This window comes from Idiotropiscis lumnitzeri, chromosome 11 (assembly GCF_059441095.1).
Source record: "Idiotropiscis lumnitzeri isolate Australia: NSW breed Sydney's pygmy pipehorse chromosome 11, RoL_Ilum_1.0, whole genome shotgun sequence".
In the NCBI taxonomy this organism is placed as follows: Eukaryota; Metazoa; Chordata; class Actinopteri; order Syngnathiformes; family Syngnathidae; genus Idiotropiscis; species Idiotropiscis lumnitzeri.
In genome coordinates, this window is record NC_142401.1 from 7,100,660 (window position 1) to 7,117,888 (window position 17,229).

General features: G+C 40.5%; 2 protein-coding genes across 2 annotated transcripts; both read right to left on the reverse strand.

Annotated features, from left to right (window-relative positions):
• Positions 1-18: 18 nt before the first annotated feature.
• On the reverse strand, positions 19-6,154 carry LOC148327120 (adenosine receptor A1-like). Its single transcript, XM_088308303.1, has 3 exons — positions 5,550-6,154; positions 3,153-3,447; positions 19-2,337 (listed from the first exon to the last, which is right to left on the reverse strand). The coding sequence occupies exons 1-3, from the start codon at positions 5,876-5,878 to the stop codon at positions 1,951-1,953; spliced, it is 1,011 nt and encodes a 336-aa protein (XP_088164429.1). The 5' UTR covers positions 5,879-6,154; the 3' UTR covers positions 19-1,950.
• Positions 6,155-13,957: 7,803 nt separating this feature from the next.
• LOC148327121 (uncharacterized) lies at positions 13,958-16,758 on the reverse strand. Its single transcript, XM_088309438.1, has 2 exons — positions 16,509-16,758; positions 13,958-15,269 (listed from the first exon to the last, which is right to left on the reverse strand). Exons 1-2 carry the CDS (start codon positions 16,687-16,689, stop codon positions 14,356-14,358), a joined length of 1,095 nt encoding a protein of 364 aa, XP_088165564.1. The 5' UTR covers positions 16,690-16,758; the 3' UTR covers positions 13,958-14,355.
• Positions 16,759-17,229: the final 471 nt, after the last annotated feature.

Here is a 17,229-nt window from a genome sequence, read left to right on the forward strand (position 1 = left end):
AAAGATAGTAGACGTGTGTCCTTTTCGCCACTCGACCACAATTTTATTTTGTCAAGATCGCATTATCAAAACGTTATCGTCAAAGCAGAAGTAAATGGTGGTGTCAACGGTAAAAAAAAAAAAATATGTGGCAACTTTGTCTTTCGTCATTCCATAGTGAATGACCCATTGATTTTTTTTTTTTTAATTCAATATTCTCCCGTACAGCCTCACACATATTAAGCATTTCTGCTCCGTGCGTAAAATCTCCTTTCCCACGTGAACGCTGAAATGTATTTGTTGGTAATGTACAATATTTCTTCTGGTGTTATGTAGTCACGCTGTTTGCACACTTAACTGATACTATCTGGCCATTTGCGCAAACAATTTGAAACATATAAGGGTGATCTGGCACATTAGGCAGGAAAGCACCTGGGTCGATTTAGAAAAAAAAAAAAAAAAAACTTTACAAGGTACATGGTTAAAAAATAGCTTTGTTACCTAGAAAGCACACATTCAATTTCACGTCCTCTGATCTGCAAAAGATCCCAAAGCCAGAAGATCGTAAATACTGTCAAGAAGGCATTCCACTTTTGAGACTCACTCGAAGGAGTTACAAAGGAAAGTCTTTAAAAAAAAATGCTCAAGTCCAATCCACTTTCCCTTTGCTGCATATTCAAATGTGCTCCAAATTTGTGTTCATAAATCTAACTTTCACATTTTTCACTCATGAAATAAACAGCAATCGTTAGTTAAAATGAGTCAAAGGCAACTATACTGTATTATATTATAAGGCTAAAATGTTACGGAGGGCCTTTGTACAAACGCACTATTATTAGTTGATATAGTGATTATAACTATGTTCCACAAATAAATAACATTCAAATACAACAATATACAGTTACACCAAAATTGATTCATACTTTGGCCAATATCGATTTAAACTAGTGAATTGACTGTGAATGGATATCTTTTGGCCACAAATCGATACAAGTAACACACAGTTGTAATTTTATTTTTGTATTCGCTCTCAAACAAGAAATCCAATCTTCATCTCGTGTCACTGTTTGCTGTCTTTTGTCAATTCCTCGTGTCATTTGCAGCCGGAAGATAACCATTAACAAAACACATGTTTATTTTACCTCAGCCAGGTTGTGAATCATTTTGACCTCAGCTGCGTCTACTTCCATTACACAGACTCTCACTTCATACTTGTTGGGACGAGTCCAATCTGCTCAATAACAAAAGATAAGTGCAGACTAAAAGCGCTCTCCTAACATCAAAGTTCTTCTCGGGGAGACAGTGACATGGTATTTCTCGCAGCAACAGATATACAATTGCGGTATACTTCAGAGATGAATTGAAGTTTTATGCTTGGACGTTTTAAGTCCCACATAAACAAATCACAATTTCCCGTGTTCATGCACAACCTTACCTGCCTGTAAAAGCAACGTGACGTACTTTATGTGACTGATGGGCGAGTGGGTCATTCCAACCTGAACACAGTTTGCCAAATTCAACGTGCATCCATCAGCACTCCTTTCCCCGCCTTACCTTCATCATTGTCCTTCTCAAAGCATCTGCTTGGCTGTCAGAATTGTACATTTCTAGGAAGTCCGCAACATCCCTGCTGTTCAAGCACTTAATTGTGGATCAACAGTTTAATCGTTAAAAAAAACATCTCATTAACTAAGAAGAGTGTAAAATACTGTCCTATCATATTTGTATAGTCATTCACATCGACGGTACGCCCCTTGTCCCGTATGACATCATCACCAAATTGTGGTGCTGGATGAGACATAAACAAAAACATTCCCAGTTGAGTCAGATTTGTCAGTTTATCCTCATATGGAGCGTTGTGGATCGAATAGACACCCACGAGTTTTCGTCCGTCAGACATCCGTTAAATAAAGTCTGAATTGTAATCCCTCGAGTTTAAAAAAAAAAAAGAATCCCAAATTTTACCAACGTTCACACATCGTCGTCGTCGTCGTCATCGTTGTGTCTCAGCCTCCTCGCAGTATTCTGGGTTCTCTGACTACCTTTTTGAGGGAGCGGACCAATGGGAGCTCCGCAAAGGACGTACTGATTCCAAATTTTCCAAAAGGCCGAGTGGAATTTCTTAATGCGGAAAGCGTACACGATGGGATTGACAGCGGAGTTGCCGTGGGTGAGGAGGATCGCGATTAAAATGAGACTCGGTGGTTTGTCACATTCGGGGCAAAAGAGTGTGATGCAGTTGTGGATGTGAAGGGGAAGCCAACTAACGGCGAAGAGTAAAAGAACGAGAGCCAACGACTTGGCAAGCTTGAGCTCCTTGCCAAAGTAGTGGCTGGGGTCTGCGTGGCTCACCGTGACCTGCACAGAGACAACGAACCAAAATGTCGTCATATACGGACTCTATATTCACTGGTTAACAAATTGTTGTCCAACCTACAGCCCGGGGGCTATTTGCGGGCCGCTATCCATTTTTCAACGGCCAGCGGTATTTACTAAAAATTTTATTTGACATAGCACGCAAGGGCTAGTTGACAAAAAAAATGCTTTGATGGGTTTTGAAGAGTCATTTTACACTAAAAAGACAACGACAAAGAGTCAAATTTGAGAGTCAAATATTGAGCGTAAAATTCTCAGAGTATTTTAAATTTATTGGGACCAAATGCACATGCAAAGATTCAAATATATTATTTGTACAATTATTTAGGAGTAAAAAATAATTTGTCACGGAAGGAAAAAATATTTTATTCCACTTTATGCTTCGTGTTGCGATCCGATTCATTATCATATCGCATTATTGATGCTCAAGTAACTTTTTTTTTTTTTTTTTAAATGGTCATCTTAACTAAAGCTTGCTTGTAGTTTGTTTCTAAATTTGGCAATGCGATTGGGCCACCGTTCAGTGCAGGAAGGCGGGGATCTAGTCGAGTGGGATGTAGTGCCGTTAACCACACTAAAATCTTGAGAAATCCTTAATTATTCCCCTCATAACTTTTAACTTGAACCTTTTTAGCTGTTATGTCGCGGTTTATCAAATTCACATGAAAATGAACAAATCAAATTTATTGCTTTTAGCTGAATAATTAAAATTTGGGGGGGGGGGTTGACTTCCCCTTTAAGTAGTCTCTGGACTAGAGTATATTCCGGCTTCAGCAACACGGAGAGGATGACCTCACCTTCTTATTGAGCTGTTTATGAATCATGTAGAAAATCTCCACATAGATGAAGAGCATGAGGAGGAGAGGCGGCAGCACCCAAGCGAAGAAGTTGAAGTAGACCATGTAATCCATGCTGATGACCGTCTCAAACTTGCACTTCACCACCAGGTCATCGCTGACAAGGGAGCCATTGTCACGGAGATGGTGTAAGTTATTCCATCCAAACATAGGTGTGAGGCCCACTAAGATGGACACCAGCCAACACAGCAACACGGCCATGCCGGCTCGCTGAGGGGTCACCACTCGTTTGTAGCTATGGTTACAAGAGAGCGGGACAAAATGTTTAGAACTGTTCGTGTTTGTAAGTTACGGTACGTATGTTAATTGTTGTCCTTGAAATTGGACACTGAGACAGTATCTATCACAATTTAGCAGAATTTCAGAAGAAACAGTATTGGGTTGTAAAGATTGTCATGTATTATACATTATATTGGCAGGGGCGGAGTTACAGGGTGGCCATGGATGGCGATGGCCACCCATTGTCATTATGTGGCAGTTATCATACCAAGGGGATTTTTTTCTGCCATTTTTCTGAATAAATCTACAATTGATCCGACCATAAGATCAAAAAGTAAAGAACATTCAGTTCTGACAGTCAATATTGATCAAATTCATTACATTCACACTATAGCAAGCAAACAACAAGGCCGAGAAGTAATAGTTTATCATAACGTCCACAGTCATTGTTTCGTGAAATAAAATGCGCACATAGTTTGAATGTGATTGATTAAATTTGAACACAGCCACAGGGCAGCGCACGCTTGTGCAACAATATTATCTCTCGTGGTTTGTTTATATTTGCCATTTCTAAAATACTTTTCGGTTGACTTATCAGGGTTATAGGTCACATTAATGGTCGAAAAAAATTGGAAATGGTTTATTTTTTTTATTGTAAGACGAAAACACGGCATATGAGCAGGGGTGTGTAGACTTTTTATTATCCACTGGAAATGCTGCGTGAAAAAGGCAAACAAACCATGCAGCAATAACCCTAACAATGAGAAATATTCAGATCAGTCTACATTTCAAATCCAGACGGCGTTGAAGTCATGAGAATGATATCCACTGGTCTTTTTGTGTTCCCCGGTTGCCATCTTATGAAATTATGCAAGCAGCCAGCATGAGCCGATTGACCAGTCATGCATCCTTTGTCACAATATCCCAGGCTTGAAGTGGATGTTTATTTAGTTTTTTTTGTTAATTTGCCTGGATGACATCATTTAACAAGAAAGCACCTTTGCAATGCAACGGTCGTTACAATTGTATCTGCTCACTAGAGTATTGATGTCAAATAATAATAATATAAATAATAAATAATAAATAATAAATAATAAATAATAAATAATAAATAATAAATAATAAATAATAAATAATAAATAATAAATAATAAATAATAATAATTGCCATAGGTCACCCACAAAGCTAATACAGTGAGGGACAGCGTTAATTTACTAAACTGGAAAGAGGACCAGGCACCTGTAGAGGTTTGTGAGGGAAACGAGGGTGATACCTAATTACACCACCTGCCCCATCATGCTGCCATAGTGCCGTGTAGATCATTATCTATTCGGGGATTGTATTTTGAATTGCATCATCGATCCACTTTCTACACTGCTCAGCTTCAGTGTTACGGGAACCAGTGAACTTAAAGCAGCTACACTGTGGATTAGTCGCCTGTCAATCACAGGGACACATGCTTTAAATGTATTTTGGGGAATAAATATGTTGCAGATTCAAGCAAACAGCAGCTGATCAGGATATGCATATTTCGAATATAAACAATATACAAATTCATTCCCCTTTGAGACATCTGTGGGGCAGTATTGAGGCAGCCTTTGTTTACTTGTAAAACGTCTTGACTTGTACTTGTTTTATTGGCAGATCATTTTGCATAAAATGATCTTTCCCCCTTGTTTTTAAGAGCAGCTTCGGCAGCGCCCAATTTCAGTGACATAAAAATATTTAATATTGAAGTGAAAATGTGTGTAGAAAAAAAAAGGCTCCACCCAAGAAAGCCATGTCCCGTAACAGATGCCTGATGCTTTGCTGTTGAAATACAACCACTTGGCTTTATATTCATCTTTATCTTTAATTTGCACTCCTCTTTTTTTTTTTTATTCACGTCGCGCCCCGCCCCCTACTTTCCATTTCTAAAAGTTGCTTGACGAGTTGTTGTATAATTTTGCACTCAGGTGTGTGACAGTGATGCTGAGATGCCAAACCCCATTCACCATGCCTTGGCAATTAATTGCAATTAACCATCCTTTTTCTTTCACTACACCATAAGATGGTCGCTTGCAGACACAAAGACGTCTGCCGCTCAAGATGTGCTCAAAAAGTGAAGTCAAAACCTACCTCATCGGTATTTTGACCCTCAGGTAACGATCAATGGCGATGGCCAAAAGGGCCAGGATGGAACTTTGCGTGAGGACGAGCACGGTGCAAGCGACCGCCAGGCAACTGTAGAAGTGAGTCTCGAGTCCGATGCTTATGGTGATGGCGAGGGGGATGACGAGAGCCCCGACCGCAATGTCAGCCAAGGCCAGCGAGACGATGAAACAAAACGTGGTGTCCCGTAGCGAGCGGTTGATGCGCACGGCCCACACCACCATCACGTTGCCGATGACCGACGAGACGGCGATCAGCACCTCCATGCCAGTGTAGACGATCCATGACCACGACATGTTCGGGGGGACGGGGGAGGGGGGACGGGGGACGAGGAGTGGAGCAGCTCCAACACTCCCGCGCTTGGAACACACCTCACAGTCGTCCCGCTCACTTAAGTAGAACCTCCAAATCCTTTGTCCCGCTGAGGTGTCCGCTCGATTTCATTCCGTGGCGCACCGAATGCCAAACTTGCTCCGCACATGCTGCGAGGAGGTTTTCGAGGAGAATGGGAGAGGACTTCCCGCAGATTCCGTTGAGATTGAATGAGTCACGGAAAGCTCCTTTCACAATAGAGGGGTTGGGATCGTGCACTTTGCGCTACCAAAAAAAATGTAAAAAAATAAAATAAAAACAGTGAAATCAAATGCACGCGTTTTTTATATTGCTCACGCGTATTCGGCGGTAAACGTGAGTCATTTTAATTGTTGCGCAATATCTAGCAGACGTTAGTGTAGGTTTGTTGTCATATGACATTTTTTGTAAATTTAAGAAACTGAGTTATTCTTTTCAGAAAGTCAAGTTGCATTGAGAAAGGCGTGGATTTTATGCTTTGATTATTTGTTCCTTTCCTTCAAGGTAGCTTTTTTTTTTTTTTTGGTAGCCCAGCGTGTGAGAGATTAGAATGTCTTCCTCATATTGTGAAGGTTCGGCGTCTGAGTCTGAGTCCTTTAGACAGTCTGTGGGCGTGGCAACTTTAGAGCGCCTCATCGTTGCAAGCGAGTGGGTGCTTGTCATGCGGTGAAAGATGCTAGGGCGAGATTTTTTTTTTCCGCACTAGCATTGTTGCTTTAAAGCACTTTGTGTTACGAAGTGAAAAAGCTTCGTGATGACTCCGTGGCATAGCTACCAGAAGCTTTAAGTGGATTTATTTTCATGGCTCAAGCATAATACGATATGTAGGCATAATAAAGATGCTTGAGCAAAGTAGGAAAAGCTTGATTTTTCAAAAGCCTCACATTATATACAAGATTATTTTTTTTTATTATTAAATTTTACCCTGGATGTTAACAACACTTTTCTCAATTTTGTGGCGTATTTATTAGACATAATTAAATTAATTAAAATAATCTTTGCAAACTCCATTCCCTCACCTTGACCGTCGTTGAGGTCCTTGTGCTGGTAATGATTCATTCGTGTCTACTTGCTCAATCATTTGTCAGGAAACTCGTCTCTTACTTTTTTTCATGCACACAAGATGACATCAACTTCCACCACATTCCTGGAATTAGACAGCGAAGAGCCAGCAGAAGACGAAGTTCCTCTTGTTTGCTACATCAGATTCAAATTGCACAATATGTGAACCTGAAATCACGATTTATTGAAGTTCTACCAATATTTTCATGATTTTTTTTTTTTAATTGAGTTGTCAACACTCACGCAACCCACTCACGTGAACAAAACAAACAAAGAATTAATGAAAAAAATCTTGCATTGCACAAATGGAAACAAAACGTCAGCAATGCAAGTGCATATCGTCTTATTAAATTAATTCAATTTGTGCAACTGAAATGCAAAATAAAGTCGCAGGTCAAATGGATGGAAATATTGTGACGTCAGGTTTTGAGCTCATTCAATTTTTTTTTTAGACACACCTGTCCGTCCGCATGCAACATTTTTTTTACTCTGAATTTGGCAGCTCATGGCCTTTCAAATTCTTCCCCTCTCAGCAAAGTTACGTCATAATTAATCCCCAAATGTTTCTGACCTCGGGCCATTCAAAGCAAATCTGTGGAGAGAAAAAGTCTTCACACCTCTAACAATCATCATGTGTTTGTGAAAATTATCCACAATTAAAGTTTTTGTGAGCAAGTAAGATTAAAATGCATTTTTTTGCCGTTGAATTTGTATATTAAATATTATGAAGTGTTTGGACGAGAAGTCATTATAATTTTGCAAGAACAAATTGAAGTAATTGGCAATACAATGCTCAACAGTATTTGTAAAGAGTCTTTTTATCAACTTTTTTAAATAAATTTGGTCCAATCCAAACACAGAAAACAGGAGAGCCGTGTAGCTCAAAATTCAAGCCCGTGGGCATTTTGACGTCAATTTCAGTCAACACCAGAGGGCAGTATAAGGGCTAAGTAGTAGCCAACTGAGATGGATGAAAACGGAAACCCCAGCGAGCTGCCATAATACACAGAAAATGAACATGTGCCACTTTTTACGCCAATTGCTTGAACAACTGTCTCCAAAAATAGCAAACTAAATGTCCATATATGGCCAATTTTGAAAATCATCGTTTGGGAATGTGGGAGAAAACACAGCAAACCATGCGAGAATATGCAAACTCCACACTGAAACGTGAATCACTCGTAAATTCCCTGAAAGTATTTTGACTTTAGTCCAGACCTCACCTTAGATGATAAATGAGCTGTCAAAATGGAAAGGCCATCTCCTATTCCTTCTTCGTAAGACAATATCGCAAACGACAGATCTATGCCTTTGCATGTTTGATATTTTTGTCAAATAAGCGCCAATGATCCCAGCGTCGTCTTTCCAAGAGTAAAATGAGTTTGTTTTATTGCATTTAGGCGTCGATAACGGTCATGTGTTTGATGAAATGAAACCCAAAACGTCCCCAGCTTGCGTCGGGTCCCATTGTGACTGTGTTGAAATTGTGTGGCGGCTGCTGAGGCGTGATAATTACGAGGGGAGCGAGAACGCGTGGGCTCCTCATCAACCCTGTGCGGCGCTGCGCAAATGAAGGCAACTGTTTTTTCCCTGCTGGGATGAGGCGAGCATCACGAGGACTTCATTTGCCGACCTTCGAAGATGAAATGTGCAATGTTCCTAGCGGATCTCCTCAGGGAAGAACGCAATAAACGACCTTGCGAGCTCAGCCAAATGTTTACTTTTAAAGCTCTGCAATCCCAAGCCGCAACGTGAAGGTGCACCCGCAGAACCTGAGTGTTTTTTTTTTTTTATGGTTGAACTGTTGGTTACCTTATTTAGAGGGAACTACACTGTAGACCAGGGGGTTCCCAACCATCGGTCTGCGGGCCACTTTGGAACGCGCCGCACAAATGAAAGAAAAAAAACTTGCACGTTCTCCCCGTGCCTTCGTGGGTTTTCTCCGGGTGCTCTGGTTTCCTCCCACATTCCAAAAACATGCACGGTAGGTTGATTGAACACTCTAAAATTTCCGTAGGTGTGAATGTGAGCACGGATTGTTGTTTGTCTGTGTGCCCTACGATTGGCTGGCAACCAGTTCAGGGTGTCCCCCGCCTACTGCCCGAAGAAAGCTGGGATAGGCTCTAGCATCCCCCGCGAGGAGAAGTGGCTTCGATAAAGGATGGATGCTGTAGACCACCACAGACGACAAATCTATTTATGAAAGTCAACCCCAAAATTTTCTTGATAAGAATATAATCAACTCAGGCCTACGAGTCGAAACATAACATTCTGATTCATTTTGCGTCAGTGGAATATGAGTTATGCATTAAAATCTACCTGTTTTTAGTTACGTCAGGTGGCGGCCATTTTGTCACTTTCTGTCGACTGAAAATGACATCACAGTGGCCCTCAGGCAACGACCAATCATGGCCCAGCTTCAGAAAACAAGCGAGCCGTGATTGGTCATTAATGGAGACACGGACAACTGTGATGTCATCTTCAGTCGACACAAGTGAGATGGCTCAAAACAGGTAGATTTTAATGCATAACTCATATTCCACTAACGCAAAATTAATTGTAATGCCATGTTTAGCCGAGTGAAGCCACATAGAACATTTTATTCCAAATAATTTTTCTGGGTTGACTTCCTTTTTAAAGCTTTTATCGGAACAACATACAAAATCTGAAAAAGCTTTTTATGTACTTCATTTCTTCCTGTTGAGTTGGTCATAATTGGTCATTCCAGGAGTTACCTGGAGCTGAGTGCTCATAAAAATCCCTTTTTTTTTTTTTTTGCAATTAATGTTGGCTGGCTAACAAGCTCATTTATTCATTATTCCCGACAACTAGGTTGATGTTACGATGCTCAGCTTTGATTGGCACTCCCAGACGGATTTTTCAACCATGTTTATTATAGTCGTTATATTTCGAATTAGCTACGAGTCCAAAAATATTCCGTCTCAGTATAATGCAGCACACCACTGATGGAGTTCTCTCATTCGATCCCAGTGTCTGTCTTTCTATTCCTTTCATTTCGACAAGCCACTTTGAGAAAATAGGCCAAACATTTAGCTCACTCCGTGCTTCAGATTGTATCAAGTGACAGCTCGACAATGGTGACTGATCATCCCGCGACTTCCTTTGGGAGTGAGCTCTTCTGGAGAAACGTGTTATTCATCCTCATGCAGCTGCTGTCAAACCTGTTGCCGAGGTCATTCCGGAAAAATAATGATTAAAAAAAAATGATCACCTGATTGTGATGATGATGCTGGAAAGGAATTCTGAGATTTTGATTCGTTGGGAAAAGATGTATTGGCGTATTCGAATTTAGTGCATCAAATTGTAATGTTAAGCGTTGTGCTTATTGTGTTTAAATCGATTTGAAGTGCCAAATTTTGATCGTTAGATAATAGATGGATGATTTTTTTTTTTTTTTCCACGTCGTATTTGTACTTAAATCCCTTGGCTATTTTTATTCTTCTGCTGATGGAGCAACACATTGATTGTGGAACGAAGCCTGTTTTGAGATTTGCTTTTTGCGAGATAGAAATGCTGCCTTATAGGTTGATGGGCTTGTTTTGTGTTTGGCATGGAAAGAAATGTAAACTTGGACTTGTTTTTAGGGTGTGGAATTCATTCCCACTAGACATCGCATCGGTCCAAGAAGCATAATCAAATGTGTTGCTCAACAGCTCAGAAAAGAAAATATCGTTCACAGGATCACGTCCAAAATATAGAAATGATCAAGCCAGTTTTGTACGAATGTTCTTAAATGTTATTAAAACAGATTGTTACTCTCATTTTAACTACATATATGGATTTGACATCAAGTAACTGAACAGATAGTACTTTTTCATGTCATTTAGGGGAGGAGCAACAAAAAGCTGATGCTTGCTTTCGATTCTGGGGTTAAAAAAAAAAATCACAAGTTATTAACGCTACTGCTGACATAATCAATGATCTCCATTTTAATCGATAAAAATGCAAAATGAAGCTGAATAGAAATTTCACAACGTGCGTTTTTAGAAAGCACCCCCCTCTTGTTCCGTCCGAGGTTCGTCTCCTCACGTTGGTTGTTGTGCTGTTTACTCGTGTCCGTCACACTGGAGACGGACTGACAGGTCACGGAGGTGTTTCGTGCTCGGCCATGAAAACAGAGGAGACACGCATCCTTGCTCTCACCCACACAGGAGGGAGCGGATTTCAAATTCTGGTGGTGAGACAAAGATTTCAATTTGTCTGTCTTGAAATGACAAAGCACATAGTGGTTTCTGTGAAGCCAAATATTGATGTTTTTTTTCTCGTTTTTTTTTACGGCTACAATACAATGAAAAGCATGTATTGGAACCCCTCCAATTTTTTTGTCCCATGTGTGTCGTTGTCTGATTGACGGAGCCGCTCTGTCGTAGCTGGACAGAGAGCGGGGTCTTAAAAGTCCTACAAGGAGCATTTCCTTTGGAGAAGAGACAATGAGGTGTCACGTGATGTCCTCCAGCAGTTAGAAATGTTACGGTTACGAGAGCTCTTTCCTTATTTTATTTATTTATTTTTTTAAAGAGGTTTGTTCACAGTAAATCGATTTTAATGACCCCTCCCTCCGTGTTTGTACATTATTTTTACTTGGACTGGCAGTGAATGGGTTATGTGTGACATTTGTTTGAAATGTGGTGTGCCTGGTGATGCAGAGAAACTCTCAATTCTGGGGAAGCAGCCCAAGATGGCCTCTGCCTCGATGTGACGGTTTCAGTCGATTTCATTGCCTCAACTGTGACAAATTGAATTGACGCATCTCAGCGACAGACTGGGCTCACGTTTAATTGACACTTGGGATAGGCTGCAGGATGATGTAACTGAATTTTATCATGTAGCAGAAGATCAGTCAATAGCAGAAAGCGGCGCACCATTTTCAAAGTAGTTAGGATTTCAAAGTCGGGTTTTAAACTAGGATTTGGCTCGTATACAAGGGTTAGGGTTTCAAAGGACGGTTTCTCTTTCCAAGAAGGGTAACCATTTTTAATGGTGGTTACAAACTGACATTAAAAAAAAAAAATCAGGAGACTGATTGTGTGACTCCTGGTTTTACAGTCGTGAGGGTTTTAACTCGGGTTAGGGTTTCAAAAGTAGGGTTTCAATTTAGGGCTAAGGTTATGATGTAGGATTTCAATCTAGGGGTAGGGTTTCACAGTAGGGTTTCGACCAGGGTTAGGTTCAAGAAGTAGGGCAAACTTTTGGATTGGTGGGCCACAATGGATTCTAAAATTTTGACAAAGGGGCCGGACCAGGAGCAGATGGATGGAGTGTTTTGGTCACCTCACCTCTTTGGAGAAAAAAAATACATTTCATTTGAAATGAAAATGAACAAAAGCATTACAACAAAATATCTGTGTTTGACACACTAGAGTATTTAGAAAATAAAACATTAACAAGGTTCTTTCAATTAATTTTTTACAAGTTTGGTGGGCCGGATTAAAACGTTAAATGGGCCGCATGTGGCCCCCGGGCCGTAGTTTGCCCACGCCTTGCGAAGCACAGTGCCGTCTGCCAAAATGCCGAACATGGTAAACAAAACTTTCCCTGGCACGAAAAAATGGAAGCTGCGCCAATTTTGACGTGTGTGCACCTGTCTCCAAAAATTGGGCCCAGACCGTCAGGTAAATGTCATTGATATTCGCTCTCATCTCTGATGATTACTAGGACGGAAACAAAAGAGGAGGCCCAGTGACCACAACATCCAAACTATCGGAGATTCATCCAAGCGCTTAAGCTGCAGTGAACCTTGTCGCCCCGTTTGGGTCAAAGCTGCAAGCTTGTTAGAGAGCATGCGCTTTTCCAAAACTTCAGCCCTAATGAGGTCCACAAAATTGTGCCCAGTGAACCAAGACTCCAACTGAGACTTCTGATTTGCCTTCCATTTTTTTTATCCTCATTCTCCTGCCCGATTTTTTTTTCTTTTAATCACGTCACATTAAAGTATTGTCCAAAGTATAAGTTTATGTTTGTTTAAACAACTTAAATTGGTGTATTATAGCGAGCATAAAAGTGCACCATGTTTGCGGTGTAAGTTTTTCCATTCCTATGTCAAGTAAAAAAAAGGCATTTATTTTATATCTTATTGTGTGAAGGCGGAGGCCTTCACACATATGTTATTCTACACCTTTAACTTCTTCCTCGCCTTTTTTCGGCGCTTAACTACTTCCACAGTTTTCATCCGATTTTCACCGTTCCAACTTTGTTCTATTCCAAAAATTCACGCCATGACTACTTCCATTTTTCATAACTTCACCTATTACTCATAATTCACCATTTCACTTTATTCACCCCCAAAAAAAACATTCATTTCCAATGGGAGATTCAACAATTCACTATTAAATGCTTCCAAATTCAAATTTAACACATTCAGGTCATTCATTTCACATTTCTATAACTCCTTTCACATATTCCTGTCATTCACTCTATCCATACATTCCCATGTTTAACCCCCAATTTTGACCGGAAGTGACGTCACGAAAGAGGAAGCGACGTCACAAAACCGGAAGTGGTGTATTGTGACAGGAAGTGACGTCGCGGAACCGGAAGTGACGTCACGAAACCGGAAGTGACGTCACGAAACCGGAAGCAACGTATTCTGACCGGAAGTGACGTCACGAACCCGGAAGTTGTTCAATGTTATTTACTTCCATTTAAAATGATTTAAAGTCATTCAGTTTTCATATTAGCTTTGATTTAATATCATTCAACTTTATTCACGTTGATTTAATATCATTCAATTCCATTAATCACTGCCTTTCCCCATTTTCATTCGATGTCATTCACTATAATTCAACATTATTCAATATTTTTCAACATTATTCAATATTTTTTTCTATTTCATTCATGATGATTCAATATAATTCACTATTATTCACTGTCATTCAAATCATTCAATTTCATTCAATATTTCAGAGTCATTCAATATCATTCAAAAACATTCAGTGTCATTCAAAATCATTCAATGTCATTCAAAATCATTCCACAAAAAAGATTCCAGCCTTTCCGCCTTCACACGCAATCTCTCCAGGAATTGCATTTTCTAGTTGTGTGAAGGCGGAGGCCTTCACACATATGTTATTTCGATTCTTTATTATTATTTATCTTATTCCTCGCGTTTTTTTTACGCTTAACTACTTCCACATAATTCAACCGATTCACTTCATTCCACTTTTAACGTATTCCAATTATTCATGTGATGGGGGCTTCCATTTTTAAAAACAACAGATTTCCAAGTCATTACAAAGGTTTTACGAAATGGCAGCAATTGTTTTAGGAAAAAAAGAAATAAAAATAAAAAAAATCCAATGAATGTGATTCCCAAACAGGGCTGTTGAGCAGCACCAGTACATCATGACCCTGAAAAATAGGTCCCCTCACGGGTATGTGTCTGGAGATGTCGTTTGATTTTGTCTGAGCGGCTAAAGCACTTGCCACACACGGGGCAGCTGTACGGCTTCTCTCCCGTGTGGATCCTCATGTGCACTTTGAGGTGAGCCATCTGGGTGAAGCCCTTGCCACAGATCTGGCAGCGGAAGGGTTTTTCCCCAGTGTGGCTCCGCTGGTGCTCCTGTAGTCGGCCCGAGGAGCTGCAGCATTTCCCGCAAACGCCGCAACGGTAAGGTTTCTCCCGCGTGTGCACCTGCACATGCACGTGCAAGTGGCCGACGTGGCTGAACGCCTCGCCGCAAACCTTGCAGCAGAAGGATGACATGTGACCTTGTAGTGGGGATTTCTGATGGGGGCACTCCACAGCGTTGGCTCCCTGGTTGCGCATATGAGAGGCCGGCCCCCTGTTTGCCACAGGTCCGTTTCCCTTAGCGCCAACCAGTTGTCCTCCATTCTCCACCGCAATGATGTCAATGTTGTTCTCATTTGCGCAGTTTGGGTTGACCGGCGCTAGAGGCTGCCCGACGTTATTTGAAGAAACGGGACCCCTGTGGCCGCCTCCACTCTCCGCCTTTACGTGCCTGGAGGAGCCCCCAGAGCCAGGATCCCGCTCCCTGTTCTCCACGCCTTGACTCTGGGGCAGGGCGGACGTGTGAGGGCCATCCTGCACATATTCGTTTGTGACATGCGCGGGGGAGAACATGTTTTCTGAAGTGCTGCAAGAGCCGTGGCCATGAAGCTCCCCTTGGTTGTCCGGGAGATCTCGCTTCTCCTTGAGTTGGATTGGAATGCGCTCTTCATGTCCCATGCTGGGGCTCCATTCCCGTCGTGGATGCTCGCCATCCTCCTCTTCGAGCAATGCCAATGATGGACGATCTGTGAACAAAATCAGCCAAATTATAATAAACTGATCCAATAATACCAGTGATGCCACAACAAATGGATAAAATTCATCATTAAAGATAGAGGCTGATTTCAGTGGTCAACAGCAAATATTAATGTTTATGTCTTTATGTGCCTAAGCATATTTTTCATGATTATTTTAAAGCGCAACATGGATTTTACCACGCATTTATGGTTTCATTAATAAAAAAAAAAACACCTTTTGCTGACCCATTACTCCTATTATTATTATTATTCTTATTTAAGAAAACCTGATGCACTGCAGAAAAAATTAGGGCAGAATGGGAATCAGCAAAAATAAAAATTCACCCAGCAAAGTATAGTCACTGTGAATCGTCTTCAAATTAGCTGACTGGAACACGAGATGAAAAAAATTATTTGCATATTTAGTCAAATTTTAACTATAAACATTGATGCTGAGGAGTAAAATCGAGCCATCAACTAATTAGTTCAACTTTACCATCTTATTGTAGATTTTTTAACCACAAACAACGTGGTTTGCTTGTCAAAAAAAAAATTGTGGATTGTCACGTTCCATGACCACATGAACAAAAACTTGAATGGTTTCAAACAGAACATATTTTATTCGTTTGTTTTGTACATCAGCTCAAGAATAGGTTCCACTCTGCTTTACAAAGGTCCGCACAAAAAAAAATCGAGGTTAGAATGGACTGTTGCAGTTGTCTTAGTTAGGCTGCACGACAAACACAAACTTGGCCCATCTCCTTCTGAAAATAAATGGGTTTGAGATAATTACATGACGTGGAAGTCACTTTGAATATTGTTTTACAATCATATACTTTTACATGATATGTAAATCACTATTGTTGTGGTAAACAAAGAAAAAAGATTGTTGGCACTTGCGGTGCACAGTTATGTGAGATGCGTTTGTGTATCTAAAGTTAAGTAGCTGTTCCACAAAAAAAAAAAAAAGCATTAGTACGATGCCAAAGTTAAGAAAGAAGTGTTAAAAATCGAAGTAGGTTTGGTTTGGCTCGCAAGTTCGCTAACGAACAAAGGTAGCTAAAGTGCTAGCAGGTTCACAACGGCTAACTAGCAGCTAATATTGACTTAGTGAGGAGTGGTTGTGTTTATTTTGCGGGGGCTATTTTTTTCTTTCGGTGTTTTGACACGTAACGCTCAACGTTAAACCCCTCGAGTATTTGGATAAAGAAATGAAGCGTGCAAATGTTAGCTCTGAGTGGCGCTAACCTGGCCATATTTCAATCCCAGCATCTCGCAGCCTGCGTCTCAGATGGTCGTTCTCTCGCTCGCGGATGGCGATTTCCTCCTGGTACTCCAAAATTGTGTCCTCCACAGACTTGTAGATCTCCTGCGCGGCAAGCATGAGCCGCTCGGTCAAGAAGACGTTCAAAAACTGCAGTTTGGTCATCGTCCTGGGCTACGCGGAGGATCGCTCGCTCTCCACCATCCGAAAGGAACCAAAATGATGAGACGCTCAGTCACGTGACAATCGCCAATTGTTTCTTCTTCTAGTTTACTTTTGACCAAAGTAACGTTAAACTATTTTATTTCTTCTGAAAAAAAATGAAAATTTAAGAATTAAAAATTAAATATAATAGACTGTTTTTTAACCCCTCCTTTCGTTTTGTCTTGTTTTCTAAACTAAATAAAATTGATGAAATTATTTCAGTTGGGTTGAGATGCAAAACCAGTGAATGTTGAAAAATGCAACAACTGTGAATAGAAATGACCTATTTCCTAAATTTAATCTCAGTGGTTTGATTTGCGCTGGGTAAATAGAATATCTAATTATAATTGTATGTTACAGTATCATACAATTGAAACAAAAATGTATTTTGCCACTTTGACTTGTTTTTTTTTCTTGTCTACTTTTGATCTTCCTCCCTCCAAAACATGCGTGAATGGGTTCATTGAAGATTAATTGTGCATTTTAAACTCATTTGAAGAC

Bases quoted from the DNA above. Each gene is read 5' to 3' on its own strand.
- LOC148327120 (XM_088308303.1), bottom strand. From the start codon at position 5,878: ATGTCGTGGTCATGGATCGTCTACACTGGCATGGAGGTGCTGATCGCC. The intron at 3,448-5,549 runs GTAGGTTTTGAC...TTGTAACCATAG, and splicing joins AGGGTCAAAATACCGATGAG to CTACAAACGAGTGGTGACCC. The intron at 2,338-3,152 runs GTGAGGTCATCC...GTCTCTGTGCAG, and splicing joins ATAAACAGCTCAATAAGAAG to GTCACGGTGAGCCACGCAGA.
- LOC148327121 (XM_088309438.1), bottom strand. From the start codon at position 16,689: ATGACCAAACTGCAGTTTTTGAACGTCTTCTTGACCGAGCGGCTCATG. The intron at 15,270-16,508 runs GTTAGCGCCACT...TTTTGTTCACAG, and splicing joins TGGGATTGAAATATGGCCAG to ATCGTCCATCATTGGCATTG.